The sequence below is a fragment of the Nomascus leucogenys genome, chromosome 3, assembly GCF_006542625.1.
Source record: "Nomascus leucogenys isolate Asia chromosome 3, Asia_NLE_v1, whole genome shotgun sequence".
Lineage (NCBI taxonomy): Eukaryota > Metazoa > Chordata > Mammalia > Primates > Hylobatidae > Nomascus > Nomascus leucogenys.
Window position 1 is genome coordinate 136,773,425 of NC_044383.1, and position 18,060 is coordinate 136,791,484.

The 18,060-nt window shown below is 44.4% G+C and overlaps 1 protein-coding gene across 3 annotated transcripts in view; it reads left to right on the top strand.

The window, feature by feature from the left end:
* PLEKHG1 (pleckstrin homology and RhoGEF domain containing G1) overlaps nt 1-18,060 on the top strand; it is a 243,857-nt gene that overhangs the window by 202,659 nt on the left and 23,138 nt on the right. For all 3 annotated transcript variants that reach the window (XM_030809833.1, XM_030809835.1, XM_030809834.1), the window contains 6 exons: nt 3,065-3,196; nt 7,586-7,768; nt 7,862-7,957; nt 8,129-8,215; nt 16,433-16,466; nt 17,907-18,002. In XM_030809833.1, coding sequence (XP_030665693.1) covers nt 3,065-3,196; nt 7,586-7,768; nt 7,862-7,957; nt 8,129-8,215; nt 16,433-16,466; nt 17,907-18,002 — 628 coding nt within the window. The remainder of the gene's footprint in view (nt 1-3,064; nt 3,197-7,585; nt 7,769-7,861; nt 7,958-8,128; nt 8,216-16,432; nt 16,467-17,906; nt 18,003-18,060) is intronic.

Genomic DNA, 18,060 nt, shown 5'->3' on the forward strand with positions numbered 1-18,060 from the left:
TGGGCTCAAGCAATCCTCCTACCTCAGCATCCTGAGTAGCTGGGACTCCAGGTGTGCACCACCATGCCCGGCTAACTTTTTTATATTTTTGGTAGAGATAGAGTTTCACCATGTTGCCCAGCCTGGTCTCAAACTTCTGAGCTCAAGCAATCCTCCAGCCTGAGCTTCCCAAAGTGTTGGGATTACAGACGTGAGCCACCATGCCTGGCCTCAAATTCTTATTTCTTACCCTCCAAAAAAGTCGATGTGAATGGGAAAAAAAAGTATTATCGCAAGTAATTTTCATTCTGTAAGTAGGACTTGCTTACTTTTGTGGCAGGAGAAAGACAGTACAGCGGAGTGGTTAGGAACAGGGCTCTGGGAAAGACTGCCTGGGTCTAAATCTTATAAGTTGCCCACATTCACTGTGGCTCACAGGCACTTGATAAAAATAAGCTATTGTTTTTTATTATTTTTATGATACATTAAAATCCCCTTTTTAAAGGAATTTTAATTCAGAGTTCCTCTCCATGTCAACAGGCCTGCAGTTTATAGGTATCTCTTTTTAGGTGATTCCAGGTTTCTAATTTGGATAATTATTCCAGATTTGTTTGGTTCATATATATTTAAAATTTCAAGAACTTTGATTGTCCATCTTTACTAGCAATTTCTTAGCTTTGTCTGTTTGCCTGGGTAACTCATCTTTGGAGAATCTTATGTTCTATGAAGTCACATCAGGGATATTATTTTAATTTTTAAATTGATCCTTATGACCTCTTAGATTTAGTGGGATTTATTTGCTAAATCAGTGTCCAAATAACTCTTAAATAATATTTGTCTCAGGACACATCTCTGCTGAATTCTGTTAATGTAACATCTAAGACTAGTGTGTCCCAAAAATCTCTAATATGATCTTCTAGACAGTAAGATGGTCTTCAGTCAAAAGTAAAGTTTAAGATCTCAGTTAAGCATATGAGACAAGTCAAGATCCTTACAAAAAGTTAATTAACAGGAAAAACAGCCTTTATCCTACATATTAAGGGCTGGCAATGAAGAAAAAAAAAAACAGTGGTTGGATTAATCCAAAACTAACTTCTGGTTGCTTTTGAAGTGTTTTCTGCTTTTATAGTTGATTAGAGGGCTCCCTCTATGTCATTCACATCATTTCTTTCTTTTTTTTTTTTTGAGACGGAGTTTCGCTCTGTTGCCAGGTTAGAGTGCAGTGGCACAATCTCAGCTCACTGCAACCTCCGCGTCCCAGGTTCAAGCAATTCTCCTGCCTCAGCTTCCCAAGTAGCTGGGACTACAGGCGTGCACCACCACACCCAGCTAATTTTTTGTATTTTTAGTAGAGATGGGGTTTCACCATGTTGGCCAGGATGGTCTCGATCTCTTGACCTCATGATCCACCCTCCTCAGCCACTCAAAGTGCTGGGATTACAGGAGTGAGCCACCGTGCCTGGCCCATTCACATCATTTCAAAGTTATGTAGCCATCCATGAAAATCCCCACAGAAATATCCTCTGTACCTCCCAATCTGTTTACTGATGAGCACGGTTGTCTCTCGGGCTAAGAAGAAATCATTATGTTTTTAAATTTGCCATTTAGGACCTTGCTAACAGCTGAGTCCAAGCATGGAAAGAAAATGTAAATTCTTTTACAGTTTCTAGCTAGAGAAAAACTTGAGTACTCAGTAAAAGTAAACAAAGATTTACATCATTACTATAAAAAATAATGGAACTAATCTTCAAGTTGTACCATAATATTTAACCTCCACCCGTTAGCTGATTATGTATGATAAATGTCACAAGAACGATCTAATTGATTACAATGTTTTCTTACTGCTTTAGGCACTGATATAGGATTACTGTTGTTGTTGTTGTTTTTAAAAAGGCAATAGTTTCAATTTAATAAGCACTTACTCACCACCCAACTCTCTGCTGGGCACTGAGAAGATAAAGAATCAAAGGAACTGTATACAATAGTTTCTATCCTTAGACTGTTGAGGGTCTAGGGACAAGTGTCTTATGTGCTCAAAAGAACTAGAACAAAGATCCTGTCCCTCTCTCATGTTCCTGGGATTGTGGGCCTCCAGTGGTAAGATGATTGCTAATGTAACATACTTCTGACCATCAGAGAATTGAGTGCTAAAACCATGAGACCCTTCTCAACACTCTGAAGGATTTTTTTTAGTCAACTTCATTTGGCCTTTAAAAACCTTGACTACAGGAAAATGTGCTAAAATGTCTACTTGCTATAGAGATAATTTTGTAAAGATAATTTTTGCTATATTTTTGAGTCTGTTAAATATTAAGGTCCTGTATGAAACATTTTGCTTCCTAAATAAATAAGGGAAAAAAATAAGTATGCATTTTATCTTGTGAGGGTGAGAACTATATTACTGAGAACTGTATAACATTGGCCACCAGGAAGCTCAGAGCTATAGAGCTATAAGAGCAATTCCCACATCTGTTATAATAACTATAATATCACTATGAAACTCAATGAGCTACATGCATGTTGTGTTTTATCCTGTTTATCCTGGAACCCTATTCCAATTTTATCTTTCCTATCCCTGTTTTTTTTTCCCCCGTTGTCTTACCATTTTGTTGCAGGTATTTCTGGCCTCAAAATCTTAAAGAATGGTGCCAGTGTGTAAATATTTATATATATATATATATATATATTTTTTTTTTTTTTTTTTTGAGGCAGAGTCTCACTCTGTCAGCCAGGCTGGAGTGCAGTGGCCTGATCTCAGCTCACTGCAACCTCTGTCTTCCAGGTTCGAGTGATTCTCCTGCCTCAGCCTCCTAAGTAACTGGGACTACAGGCATGCACCACCACGCCCAGCTAATTTTTGTATTTTTAGGAGAGACAGGGTTTCACCATGTTGGCCAGGCTGGTCTCGAACTCTGGACCTCAGGTGATCCTCCCACCTGGCCTCCCAAAGTGCTGGGATTACCCAGCTGATAGTGTGTAAATAAATCAGCAAAAATAAAATATAAGGAAGTAATCATAGTGGTGCCATTTGTTTCACTGTCTATATGAAAATAAAATGAAAAAAAAAACCTCGTTCTTTTTTAAGGAAATAGAAAACCACCTTGATAAGGACACAGAAGGCTATGATGTGGTGCTTGATGCTATAGACACAATGCAGCGAGTCGCCTGGCACATCAATGACATGAAGCGGAAACATGAGCACGCGATCCGGTTGCAGGTGAGCCCACGAGGTGTCAGTGCCCAGCAGGGTTGCAGGTGTACTGACTTACTGTTTTCCCAGTAAAATATTAAGGCTGCTCAAGTACTGCACTACACTCACTGTCTTCAGTGTAGCTCTCCCTGAAAACAGTTCAGGACATCAGTAATACCGATCATTGTCTAGTATGGCTATTTAAGAGAAAGGGATATTATAACTTTTTTTTTTTTTTGAGATGGAGTTTTGCTCTTGTTGCCCAGGATGGAGTGCAATGGCACAATCTCCACTCACCACAACCTCTGCCTCTGGGGTTCAAGCAGTTATTCTGCCTCAGCCTCCCAAGTAGCAGGGATTACAGGCATGTGCCACCACGCCCAGCTAATTTTGTATTTTTAGTAGAGACGGGGTTTCTCCATGTTGGTCAGGCTGGTCTCGAACTCCTGACCTCAGGTGATCTGCCTGCCTCAGCCTCCCAAAGTGCTGGGATTACAGGCGTGAGCCACCGCGCCCAGCCGACATTATAACTTTTAAGCTAATTGTTTGCTTATAGCCCCTTTGATGGTCTAAGTTAAAATTTTGAGCCTCCTACTTCTATTAATTGCAAATTTAGTAATTCTTGTTGAAAGCAACTTTCCCTAAACTATGTAAAGACTTTTTAAGCCTTTATTCCTCTGCCACCAGTTCCTGCAAAATCATGAGGTGGTGTGTGGATGGTCATAGGCAGGGGACGCAGAGGAAGGGGAGCCAAGGCTGAACCAGCTCCTTTACAGTCACTTGGGGACCCTCCAGCATGTCATTTCAGTTTCCTTTTTTTTTTTTTTTCGGAGACAAAGTTTCACTCTTGTCACCCAGGCTGGAATGCAGTGGCACAATCTCAGCTCACTGCAACCTTCAGCTCCCGGGTTCAAGCGATCCTCCTGCCTCAGCCTCCTTAGTAGTTGGGATTACAGGAGCATACCACCACGCCCGGCTAATTTTGTATTTTTAGTAGAGACAGGGTTTCACCAGGTTGACCAGGCTTGTCTTGAACTCCTAACCTCTGGTGATCCACCTGTCTCAGCCTCCCAAAGTGCTGGGATTACAGGTGTGAGCCACCGCACCTGACAGTTTCCTCATTTTTAAAATAAGACAGAGAAGTTTGCTAAAGGCCTATTCAGCACAAACATTTGAGCCCTAAATCTTAAGGAACTTTTGACAGCTGTTGGGCCAGTGATCATGCCCTGGGCACCTCAATAGATGCGCTATTAAAAACAAAACAAGAGGCTGCATGGGCCCAGAGGCTAGTCCCAGGCTCCTGGCTGTCCCTAGAGTGAGACAGAAAAGCCCAAAGTGACTCCACGCTATACAGAGTGGCCTTGCCTAACTCGGGAAAAAAGATACCTTATTTGGCTCGTAAGTCAGAACAAACTCTGTAGGTTTCAGGTATAGGCAGCCAGAGTGTGGTGTGATGCCGCTGACTATCAAAAAGCAGAGGAAGATGATATTCTAATCTTCCAGGCTGCTTTTGTTTGTTTTGTTTGTTTGTTTTTTGCAACAGCAACAAAAGTTAATGCTTTATCATTCAAGTGTTTTGCAGACGTAATGTCGGAATCTATTGAATACAGTCCGCCCCCCTATCCGCAGTTTCACTTTCTGCAGTTTCATTTGCCCATGGTCAACCAAGGTTAGAAAATTTTTAAATGAGGGCCAGGAGTGATGGCTCATGCCTGTAATTCCTGTATTTTGGGAGGCTAAGGCAGGCGGATCACTTGATGTCAGGAGTTCGAGACCAGCCTGGCCAACATGGTGAAACCCTGTCTCTACTTAAAAAATATAAAAAATTAGCTGGGCGTGGTGGCACACACCTGTAATCCCAGCTGCTTGGAGGCTGAGGCAGGAGAATTGCTTGAACCCGGGAGGTGGATGCCATTGCACTCCAGCCTGGGTGACAGAGTGAGACTCTGTCTCAAAAAAAAAAAAAAAAAAAAAAAAAAAAAAAAAAAAATTAGCCAGGTGTGGTGACGCATTCCTGTAACCCCAGCTACTTGGGAGGCTGAGGTGGGAGAATCACTGGAAACCGGGAGGCAGAGGTTGCAGTGAGCTGAGATCACATCACTGCACTCTAGCCTGGGAGACAGAGCGAGACTCCATCTCAAAAAAAAAAAAAAATTAAATGGAAAATTCTGGAAATAATCTGTAAATTTTAAATTTTGCACCATTCTGAGTAGCGTGATGAAATCTCACACTGCCCTTCTCCCTCCCACCTGGGACATGAATCACCCCTTTGTCCAGTGTATCCACACTGCCTACGGCCACTCACCTGTTAGTCACTCAGTAGCTGGCTTGGTTATCAGATCGACTGTCATGTCTTGCAATGCTTGTGTTCAAGTCAACCTTATTCTACTTCATCATGGCCCCAAAGCACGGAGTAGTGATGCTGACATATTGTTATAATTGTTCTAATTTATTATCAGTTATTGTTGTTAATATCTTTATGCCTAATTTATAAATTAAACTTTATCATAGGTATGTATTTGTAGGGAAAACATAGTATATTTAGGGGTCGATACTATCCCCAGTTCCGGTCATCCACTGTGGGTCTTGGAACATATCCCCTGCAGATAAGGGGGACTGCTATATTCAGAAATGTCTAAATGGCTGGTTTTTCATACTATGTGAAGCTGCTTGACATTCTGAAGTCATTACTAAATCGGACTCTGGCTCAAACTAATACTCCATTTCTGTTCGTTTCTGTTTTCAACCAGTAAAGTTTTTGTTGTCTTGTGGGTTCCTTAATTAAATGGTGCTTGTGAATATTTTCATTTTTCAAAATAATAAAATCAGCTTCCTTTAAAAACACTGATATTCATATACAATAAATCCCACAGAAATGTCAAAGTCATGTTATTAGTTTATATTTATCAATTTCCATTAAAACACTAAAACAGGGAGTGGGGCAAGTGGGAGTGGTTAATGAATACAAAACTTTACTTAGAGAGAATGAATAAGATCTAGGCCAGGTGCCGGGGTTCACACCTGTAATCCCAGCACTTTGGGAGGCCAAGGCAGGTGGATCACCCGAGATTGGGAGTTTGAGACCAGCCTGGCCAGCACAGTGAAACCCCATCTTTTCTAAAAATACAAAAATTAACCAGGCATGGTGGTGGGTGCCTGTAATCCCAGCTACTTGAGAGGCTGAGGCAGGAGAATCACTTGAACCCGGGAGGCAGGGGTTGCAGTGAGCCGAGATTGCGCCACTGCACTCCAGCCTGGACAACAGAGCGAGACTCTGTCTCAAAAAAAAAAAAAAAAAAAGAATGAATAAGATCTAGTATTTGATAGCACAACGGGGGATTACAGTCAACAGTAATTTATAAAATAACTGAAAGTATAATTGGAATGTTCGTAACACAAAGAAATGATAAATGCTGGAGGTGACAGAGGCCCATTTACCTTGATGTGTTTATTATGCATTGTATGCCTGTCAAAATAGCTCATGTACCCCATAAATATATACACCTACTGTGTACCCATAAAATTTTAAAATTTTAACAAAAAAAGCACTAAAACCTAAGTTAGGGGCAAAGAAAGGTTCATTTCCTTTCCCTGAGTAAGTAAATTTAAACTCAAGAAATTTCTGAGAAAATGACGTGGGTGATTTTATATAGGCTTTAGTTTTGAATTACTTATGTGTGGTATGAACTTTGGTATCTGGAAGAAAGTCTTCAAGTCAACAGCTCTGAAAGGTTTTTTTTTTTCCCAGAGAGGAGGGGGTGAGAAAAATCAAGGGAAGGGGCCAGGTGTGGTGGCTCACTTCTGTAATTCCAGCACTTTCAGAGGTACAGGTGGGTAGATCACTTGAGGTCAGGAGTTGAAGACTAGCCTGGCCAACATGGCAAAACCCCATCTCTACTAAAAATGCAAAAAAATTTAGCCAGGCATGGTGACAGACACCTGTAATCCCACCTACTCAGGAGGCTGAGGCAGGAGAATCGCTTGAACCAGGGAGGTGGAGGTTGCAGGGAGCCCTGATCGTGCCACTTCCCTCCAGCCTGGGCGACAGAGCGAGACTCTGTCTCAAGAAAACAAAACAAAACAAACAAAATCAAGGGAAGGAGGCCATACTGGTGGCCCCTGGACCTGGCTTTTGAACGATGTAAGGGCTGCTGTGAGCCACAGCATGGCATGATTAAGGAATGGAAATAAGTAATTACCAGCTTGTCAGCTAACAGCCTGATTCATTGCTGTTAACCCTTAAGTGGCACCACTTGTAAATGCAGATTTATGTCATAGACCATCAGATACCATGTAGATAGTAGACCCCGTCGGGGACGATTTGGCACCATTCTTGAGGCTCAACAGATGGGCCACCAAGCCCTTGGTGCCTGGCTTCTGCCTCCTGTAAATGCCATGGCCCATTGCCTTTCTCAGGAGATACAGAGTTTGCTCACTAACTGGAAGGGACCAGACCTGACCAGCTACGGGGAACTGGTGCTTGAGGGAACCTTCCGCATCCAGCGAGCCAAGAATGAGCGGACGCTCTTCCTCTTCGACAAGCTGCTGCTCATTACCAAGAAGAGAGATGACACGTTTACATACAAAGCTCACATCCTGGTAGGTCTGCACGCTGGCCATGGGCAGGGACTCAGATCTCCAGTGCCGTTCCCTCCTGAGTGTGCCTCACCCTCTCTGCTCTCTCTGCTCTAGTGTGGCAACCTCATGCTTGTGGAGGTGATTCCAAAAGAGCCACTCAGCTTCAGCGTCTTCCACTACAAGAATCCCAAGCTACAGCACACGGTCCAGGTAGCGGCCGGGCCCTGGCCTCTCCGCAAGGCCCCTTTGTGTAACGATGAGTGCTGTGTACCATGTGGCTTTTTGAGAGCGTTCTGGCCACATGGTCATTTCCCATCTCATCAGAGGGTCCTGTGGGTGGTGGAATCAAGTTGTCTGACTGTCCACGTCTCGTCTTGACAGGCCAAATCCCAGCAAGACAAACGCCTCTGGGTTCTGCACCTAAAGAGACTGATTCTGGAGAACCATGCAGCCAAGATTCCAGCTAAGGTAGGACGCTGAAAAATGCACAGTGAAACAGGAGAGAGATACAAGAATCGTTTGAACCTGGGAGGCAGAGGTTACTGTGAGCCAAGATCGCGTCATTGCACTCCAGACTGGGTGACAGAGTGAGACTGTCTCAAAAAAAAAACAAAGAGACTTGGTCAAAAAAAAAAAAAAAGAGTTTAGAATTAGGATCTGGGAGTGACAACGGTTAATCCAATCATTTAATTACTAATGAAGTCCCAGCAAGGCATCCTGATAGGATAAATGTTCAACTTCATAATAAAGAGGCTGGTATGGTGGCTCATGCCTGTAATCCCAGCACTTTGGGAAGCCAAGGCAGGTGGAACCCTTGAGCCTAGGAGTTCGAGACCAACCTGGGCAACAAAGTGAGACCCCCATCTCTACAAAAAAATATAAAAGTTAGCCCCCAGCAAGATGGCATGCACCTGTAGTCTGAGGTGGGAGGCTGAGGTGGGAGGATCACCTGGGTCCAGGAGGTGGAGGTTGCAGTGAGCCGAGGTTGCATCACTGCACTCCCGCCTGGGTGACACAGCAAGACCCTGTCTCAAAAAAAAAAGAAAGAAAGAAAATTGAGACATAGGATATGTAGAAACTACGTCTCAGCTAAACCAGCCATTAACATCAAAAAGATTCACATGGGGCCAGGCACGGTGGCCCACGCCTGTAATCCTAGCACTTTGGGAGGCTAAGGCGGGCAGATCACCTGAAGTCAGGAATTCAAGACCAGCCTGGCCAACATAGTGAATCCCCATCTTTACTAAAAATACAAAAATTAGCTGGGTGTGGTAGCACGCGCCTATAGTCCCAGCTACTGAGGAGGCTGAGGCAGGAGAATCGCTTGAACCCAGGAGGCGGAAGTTGCAGTGAGCCGAGATGGTGCCATTGCACTCCAGCCTGGGTGACAGAGCAAGATCCCGTCTCAAGGAAAAAAAAAAAAAGATTCACATGAATCGCAGGCTCTGTGGAGGTGGTGGTGTTTTCCTTTTGGGGCTTAAAAGAAGATCGAGTTAGGAGAATTATTCAAAGGTGCATGAAGCACCTATAGGTGTAAAGCTGTGCTAGGTCCCATGAGGGTGCTCGGGAGACAAGATACAAACTCGGCCAAGCAGGAATCTGTAGATGGGGAGCCAGCTGCCAAGCCATGAACCGTTTGCCAACCATGAAGACATAATAGAGTATAACCCAGGTGTTGTGGAAGAATAAAGTGTTCAATTCAGTTGAGTGGAGAGAGGAAGGAAAACATCTTTTACCTCGGTCTTAAAGGATAAGGATTTTTTTTCTTTTTAATACAGGATCTTACTCTTGTCACCCAGGCTGGAGCGCAGTAGTGCAAATATGGCTCACTGCAGCCTTGACCTCCTGGGCTCAAGAGATCCCACCACCTTAGCCTCCTGGAGTAGCTGGGACCACAGGCTTGTGCCACCACGCCAAGCTAATTTTTGTATTTTTGGTAAAGGTGTAGTCTCATCATCTTGCCCAGGCTGGTTTCAAACTCCTGGGTTCAAGTGATCTGCCTGCCTCAGCCTTTCCAAAGTGTTGGGATGACAGGCATGAGCCACCATGCCCAGTCTTAGGAATATTTTTATTAAGTGGGGAAAAAAGGAATTAAGGAAACCAGACCTAGAGACCTGCATTTAAAAAAAAAAAAAAAAAGGGAGAGAACGAATGCGCTGTGTTCAGGGTGCACAGATGGTGCCAGGATGGGAGGGCTGAGTTCTCAGGGGCTGAGGCAGGGGCTGGGGCAGGGAGGGGAAGGGCAGGAGCCCCTGGAGGGCTGTGGGCATGCACTCTGAGGAGTCTGGATACATTCACACTGGGAAATTACTGCAGACTTTGGAGGAAGGGGAGATGGCGCGGTCAGTCCTGTGTTCTGAGATTGTAACTTTGGGGACAAGGTGACAAGTGGCAGGAGTGAAGTTGGAGGCTGGAGAAGATAGTAACCCACCACCATGGCCTAGAAAGGAGGTGAGCAGTGCTGCCGTGGAGCCACAGCGACAGAGGGAACAAATGCAGAAAGTGCCACTGAGGCAGGGGGCAGGATTTTGCCCACTAAGAGTCAAGGTTGAATCAGGGGTTGAAGGAGAGCATGGTACTGTGAGTTCTGAGACAGACAGGGAGAGGAACCCGTGAGATGGGAGTGAGAGAGAGGAGCCCTCTGCTCTCACTGGCACCTGTGCTGCTGGGCAGGGTCGGCCACAGGTGGAAATTCAGGTCTTGGAAGCTAAGGATCAGGAGACTCTTGCTAGAGGCAGTAATTGAAGCCCTAAGGTTTAACAAGATGGCCCACAAAAATGTGCAAAGGAAAGACGAAACCTTGGGAATCCCAACATCTAAGTGATCAGAAAGCGGGTGGAGGGATTTGGAAAACAGCCAAAGAAGATTGAAAGAGAAGCAGAGGAGGCAGGGAGGACGTCTGAGGAGGAGGCGCTGCGCTAACAAGGAAAAAGCACATCTCAGAGACGGGGGAGACAGTCTCAAAAGCTGCTGAGGTCAAGGAGATTTAAACAGAAAAGCAGATTTTATATTTGGCAACTAAGAGAAAAGGGAGAGATCACAGTGGGTTAAAGAAAAAGGGGGATTAAGAAGGAACAGAATGGGTATAGACTTTTTTATATATAAAGTTCACAAAAGGAAGAAAAAATGATAGTTTGGAGAGAGAAGCAAGAGCAAAGCAAGACTTCTTGTCAGGGTTGAATGCCAAGTCCATGAGCAGATGGCAGGGCAGGAGAAGGAAGGTGGGAGAGGCGACAATGGCTCACTTCCTGTTGGAACGGGGCCTGGGGAGGTGGGAAGGAAGAGGATGGGACACACAGGAATAGGGGCTCATCTTGGAAAGGGCTGGAAGCATCTCTCTGAACCAAGAGAGAAAAAGATGAAAGACAGAGGAACTTTGAGGTGGACTTGGGGGAAGACAAAGGGTTTGATTTCACTCATGCAGGTGATAAAGTCATCTGCTGAGTGAGTGAAGCAGAGATCAGGGGTGTCTGAGGGAAAGTGGAAAGGATCAGAAGAACACTTGCTAAAGAAAATGGACCAGGCCAGGCACGGTGGCTCACACCTGTAATCCCAGCACTTTGGGAGGCCGAGGCAGGCAGATCACAAGGTCAGGAGATCGAGACCATCCTGGCTAACATGGTGAAACCTCGTCTCTACTAAAAATACAAAAAATTAGCCAGGTGTGGTGGCGGGCACCTGTAGTCCCAGCTACTCGGGAGGCTGAGGCAGGAGAATGGCGTGAACCCGGGAGGCGGAGCTTGCAGTGAGCTGAGATCACGCCGCTGCACTCCAGCCTGGGCGACAGAGTGAGACTCCGTCTCAAAAAAAAAAAAAACAAAATGGACCAGTCACTAGAGATGACTAGAATAGCCTGTGAAAGACATCAAAGACCCAACTGAAGCTGGCCCCCATGAATCAGTGTGATGACGTCATTTCAAAAATCTGCTCGGCAACTTGGAAACTACTGGTGAAAACCGTGGTGTGTGTGGGTTCCTCCAGTTTGGGAACCGGCAGAGCTGGTAGGGGAAGGTTCCCAGGGTGGGGGTGGGGAGGGTGCCAGTGAGCACACAGTTGCAGTAATTGGGCATGACATCAGGCTGAGTGAAGAAGAAAACCAGCTGGCAACAGAGGCGTGGGGTGAGGGACTGCAGTATTGTCATAAAGCCTGGTTCAGCAGGACTTAATGTTGGAGAGAAGGAAATGCACCAATCTGTAGTTGAAGAAGGGACTTTTGGAGTCCTGCCTTAGAGGTGGGACGGTTTTGAGTGTGATCAGGTTCTGGAGGTGGCTCTGATTCTGTGTTGCTGCTCTGGAGTGGAGGAAAAGGTCATTAGAGATAAAGTGGTCAAGGAACTATGGTGGTGGGTGGATTATTCACATGGATGGTGAAACAGTCCAAGTTGGGGCTGGGAGGAGTGAGGTGGAGCAGACAATGGGATGATGATCATGAAAATTGAACTGGGTGGAAAATAAGAAGAGCTGAGATTTCTGAGAAAGGGGACAGTCTGTTTTGTTCTCTGTATGTTTTGACAAGCATTTGAAGCTTGTTCTCAGGACTGCCAGCAATGATTTGGTCCTCAGGAAATGAATGTGCATAGGTGTGGACTTGGACCTAAGCACGAGTTTTCGTTTCATCAGGGTGTTATGAGATGAAAGGGAGCTCATGCAGAGAGGGGACTGCATTTTCCTTATGATTAGTCATTTTGTTGCTGGCCTGGTGCCTTAGAATGCCCTTCTGAGCAATGGCAGTGTGTCTTTGATGGGCCCCACCTATTGTTTACCTGTCTACTGGGAAAATCAAAATTGCTAACAAGATTGTGAAAGGCAGTTACAAAACGAGACCACCTTACATACCTGTCTTTCTCCCACGCTAGGCGTGTGTGCCCCAGGAAGTTCCCTTTAAAGTATTCAAATGATTAATATAGTCAATATAACATCATACTTTCTCCCCAAGTTGTTGATACCTTCTATCTAAAAACATCTTTTCAGTTACAACTTATTGAGCATACACACTGTGCTGAGTACTTTATATTCTGATTTCACCGTCACCAAAATATGTTATGAGGTAGTTCTTATTCTTCCCATTCTGGAAAAAATAAAAAACAGAGGCTGAGAGATATTAAATAAACTGCCCAAGTTTATATAACTAGTACGTGACCAAGCCTGGATTCAAACCCAGGTCTAGCTGGCTCCAAAGAGCATCCTAACCACATTATTCCCACTGGCAATAAAAACACTTTGTTTTGTTTTGAGACAGGGTCTCACTGTCACCCAGGCTGGAGTGCAGTGGCTCAATCTCCATACAAGAAAAAGCACACTGCAACCTCCGCCTTCTGGGTTCAAGTATTCTTGTGCCTCAGCCACCCGAGTAGCTGGGTCTACAGGCACGCACCACCACACCTGGCTAGTTTTTGTATTTTTAGTAGAGATGAGGTTTCACCATGTTGGCCAAGCTGATCTCAAACTCCCAGCCTCAAGTGATCCACCCGCCTCAGCCTCCCAAAGTGCTAGGATTACAGGCACAAGCCACCACACCCAGCCTCAAACACACTTGTTTAATATACTTTATTCACTATAATATAATCATAATTTTCTATTTAAGCAGGATTATTAATAAAGTGAACTTTCCACATCTTTCCTCGAGATTATTTCTTGTTTTCCTAAAGTTTTCAAAATGTATTTCTATTATTTCTATGAAATAAATGCATAGTGGGAAATTTTAAACATCAAGAAATGTATCACCAGTCTAATAATATCAACACAGCTGTGAGAAAGTCGTTAGTTAAACAGCCTCCCAGCTGCCTTCCGGTCTTTTAATTCAATGATGGTCGTTGGGTGACACCTAGTGGAAAACCTGGAAACAGTACTTTAAAAATTAAATGTCAAGACTTAAAAAAAAAATTCTTGAAGTCAGCTTTACAGATACCAGGGAACTCTTGGAAATAGCCGTATTGCCCATTAGCATATGTGGCAAATAAATTTAACTCTTCTTCAAATTAATTGAGAATAAAGGTGAAGATATTTTGTATTTTATATATTAGCATGGTTCTGTAATTGCACTTCCCAGAGACTGAGCTGACATTTGTGTTTGTAATTAATTTCATCTCATAATCTCAAACTCTGAATGCACAAGAGAGATAGCTATCAGTGTTAAAAAAATTGAAGCATTTGTTTTCTCTAAGGTGACTGTGTTGAGGCTCCCCCCAGCCCCACACTTCTTCACTAAACCTGATCGCCACTTAGCCAAAATATTTCTACTGTGATATCACAGATGGTAGCAAAATAGAGTAAAGTTCTTTTAAAAGTTATTTTCAGCATAGTGTTTTGTAGGTTAAATTATACTACCCTTAAAAAATGAAAATGACTTTAAAGAGGCAAGAAAGGCTACAATCCCCTAGGACAGTGGTCTTCAACCTTTTGGGCACCAGGGATTGGTTTTGTGGAAGACAATTTTTCCACGGATGGAGGCAGGGGGAGGCTTTTGGGATGATGAAAGCACATTACGTTTATTGCGCACTTTATTTCTATTACTACATGGTAATATATAATGAAATAGTTCTACAGCTCACCATAATGTAGAATCAGTGGGAGCCCCGAGCTTGTTCTCCTGCAACTAGACGGTCCTATCTGGGGGTGATGGGAGACAGCGACACCCCAAGTGTGTTGCTTATGTCCAGTCTGCTCTCATCTTATTTTGGTCACTGTCACTGCAGAAAACCCTGCTTCACAAAGACAGGATGTTGGAAATGGAAGCAGGCTTTTGTGCTTTTGTGGCAATCTCAGGATATTCTCCTGGACTTTAATCCAGAATGTATGGAGATTTGAAGTTGTCTCAAACATATTTTTTTTTTTTTTTTTGAGATGGAGTCTCGTTCTGTCGCCTAGGCTGTAGTGCAGTGGTGCTGCAACCTCTACCTTCCCAGGTTCAAGCAATTCTCCTGCCTCAGCGTCCTGAGTAGCTGGGGTTACAGGCGTGCACCACCACGCCCAGCTAATTTTTGTATTTTTAGTAGAGACGGGGTTTCACCATGTTGGTCAGGCTGGTCTTGAACTCCTGACCTTGTGATCTGCCTGCCTCAGCCTCCCAAAGTGCTGAGATCTCAGGCATGAGATACCATGCCCAGCCTCAAACATACTTTTAAGGCCACCGGATGCAGCTGTACAATTGAAGTACATCAACTCACTTGCCACAATAAAGTCTGCCACCAGATGCAGTTTCATTGCCCCTTGTCACTCACTGACAGGGTTTTGATATGAATCTGCAAGCAATTGATTTATTATGGTCTCTGTGCAGTCAAACCTCTCTGCTAACGTTAATCTGCTCCTCAGTGCTAGCATCACTGCCTCAGCTCCACTTCAGATCATCAGGCATTAGATTCTCATAAGGAGTGCTGCAACCTAGATCCCTCCCATGCATAATTTACAGTAGGGTTCACACTCTTATGAGTATCTAATGCTGCCACTGATCTGATAGGAGGCGGAGCTCAGGCTGTAATGCGAGCCATGAGGAGCCACTGTAAATCCAAATGAAGCTTCTCTCGCTTGCCCACCACTCACCTCCTGCCGTGTGGCCCAGTTCCTAACAGGCCATGAACTAGTACCAGTCTGTGGCTCGGGGTTGGGGACCCCTGCCCTAGGAGGGTGGGTGGAACTCACCAGTTGAGCTGATCATTGAATCCTAATGACCATTCTGAAAGAGAGGCTCCATGATCCCACTGTCCAGTTGAGGAAGCACGTTCTGGGATGGGAGAGCACCTACCTAGTGAAGTGCCTGAGCTGGGATCACAGACATTGTCCTTCAGGATCATCTCACTCTGGGAGATTCTGGGGCACACAGAGGAGATGGGAGGTGCAGGGAGTTGGGGAAACAGAGAGACTTAGCTCATGATAATCACATAGCATTCTGCAGGAGGAAAGATAACAATGAGAGGAAACTTCCAGCAGCCATTTTGCAATTAACTCAAAATAGTTACAAGGCCATAGTGTCGTGGTGAGGGCTGGTGATAAAGATAGCAGGCTCCGTGCCTTGAGCTTTTGAGTCAGTAGATAAGGGTTGGGTAGCAAGAATCTGCATTTTTTTTTTTTTTTTTTTTTGAGACGAAGTCTTGCCCTGTCACCCAGGCTAGAGTGCAGTGGTACAATCTCGGCTCACTGCAACCTCTGCTTCCTGGGTTCACGTGATTCTCCTGCCTCAGCCTCCCAATTAGCTGGGACTACAGGCGCCTGCCACCATGCCTGGCTAATCTTTGTATTTTTAGTAGAGACGGGGTTTCACCATATTGGCCAGGCTTGTCTTGAACTCCTGACCTTGTGATTGTTATCTGCCCACCTCGGCCTCCCAAAGTGCTGGGATTACAGGCGTGAGCTACCGCGTCCAGCCAAGAATCTGCATTTTTAATAAGCTGGCCAATGAGTGCTAATAATCAGCCAGGCTTAGGAACCAGCCTCCCTCCCTCCTCTTTCACAGGATTGGGGGTGCAGTCTTAGCTCTGGTGCCTTGATGGTGTAGCGGCTATTACCCACTTGAGGGCGCTTATCTGCTTGAATTCCCTGAACTGTGTGTAAATGCTTAAAATAAATAGCGAGTTTTTAAACGTTTTTAAAAATCTATTTATTCAGGTGGGATAAGATCTGTGTTGAGATTTGGAGTTTAAAGAAAAAAAAAAGGCAATTGGAGTTACAGCTTTACTTTCTCTCTTTCAGGCCAAGCAAGCAATCCTTGAAATGGATGCCATTCGTAAGTTTTATTTTCTTAACACAATTTGAAATTTCATTGCCTGTTTGTATCTATCACATTTTCTATCTTAAAGTTCATGAAAATGTCAATTGTTAGAAAATAGTATCTCTCTATTCACTGTTTTCACAAATTGGGTAGACAGTATAATCCCTTCTGAGCACATTGGCTTGTTTCTACGTTGGTTCTCCCAGGTTTATCTGAGTCCCTTGATGGCTGGCCACTGTCTGGGTTTCTGCACCAACTAACAATGTCAGTTATGTCTCCAGGTTCAACTCTACCCCCACCCCCGCCCCAACCTCTACCACCACCAAGAGCCAGAGTTTCACAATGCATTTCTCACTTCATCCCTACGCAGTCACTTCGTAGTATTAATTTTCCTGTTGCAGCAGAAAATTCTAAAATCACAACCACCCCACATATGTGAGTATTTCTAGGCTTACAAAAGCAGAAGAAAATAAATATTACAGGTCCTTCCTATTAAATAAGACCTTATGCAACAGCATTTATCACATCTTTGTTATTTTTCAGATTAAATAGAATAAAAAGAAAACAATGGCTTTAAATGCAGTCAGGTCTGCTGGAAACTTGTACTGAAAACACTTCTACTTTTACTTAACCCTTTCATAAGACCTTACTTTGAGGAATCAAGTGCAAACGTTGATTCCCTTCCCTCCAGCCTGGCACTTGTTAACTCTCCAGGGGGAAAAGCAGCAGCAGCAAAGTGGAAACAGGTGCATTCCCACCATCGCTGCAGCTGAGGCTCCCATCTCGCATCCAACAGACCCAAGAAATGATGCCCGGAGCTCCCCAGCAGAGTGCTAGGCTGTATTCTCTAGACTTCAACATTTCAGCCCGCAGAAATTGCCTTCAGATTTTTTTTTTTTTTTTTTTTTGGCCGGGTGTGGTGGCTCACGCCTATCATCCCAGCTAACAGACTCCTACACTTCCCAATGTAAACAGAAAGCCCTGAGATACATATACAGCAGCAATTATGGGGGGAGGACCATATCCATGTCAGATGAAAAAAAATAAATCCATATAGGCCGGGCATGGTGGCTCACACCTGTAATCCCAGCACTTTGGGAGGCCAAGGTGGGTGGATAATCTGAGATCAGGAGTTCAAGACCAGCCTGGCCAACATGGTGAAACCCCGTCTTTACTAAAACTACAAAAATGAGTCAGGCATGGTGGCATGCGCCTGTAGTCTCAGCTTCTCGGGAGGCTGAGGCAGGAGAATCGCTTGAACTTGGGAGGTGGAGGTCAGCAGTGAGCCGAGATCATGCCACCACACTTCAGCGTGGGCGACAGAGCAAGACTCTGTCTCAATAATAATAATAAGAATGATAATGATAAATCCACATAAATTTACACTAGCAATAACCATTTTCTGAGAAGCCCCTGACACCGCAGTCCCACTGATGCACGTGGTTATCTTTACAGATCATCCAGGCTTCTGTTACAGTCCTGAGGGAGAGACAAAAGCACTGTATGGCTCTAAAGAAGGTTCTGCTCCATATCGGCTGAGAAGAAAATCTGGTAAATAGGATGTTGTCATAAAAATTTAATTCTAATGGGGGACTGGCAATGAAAGTCC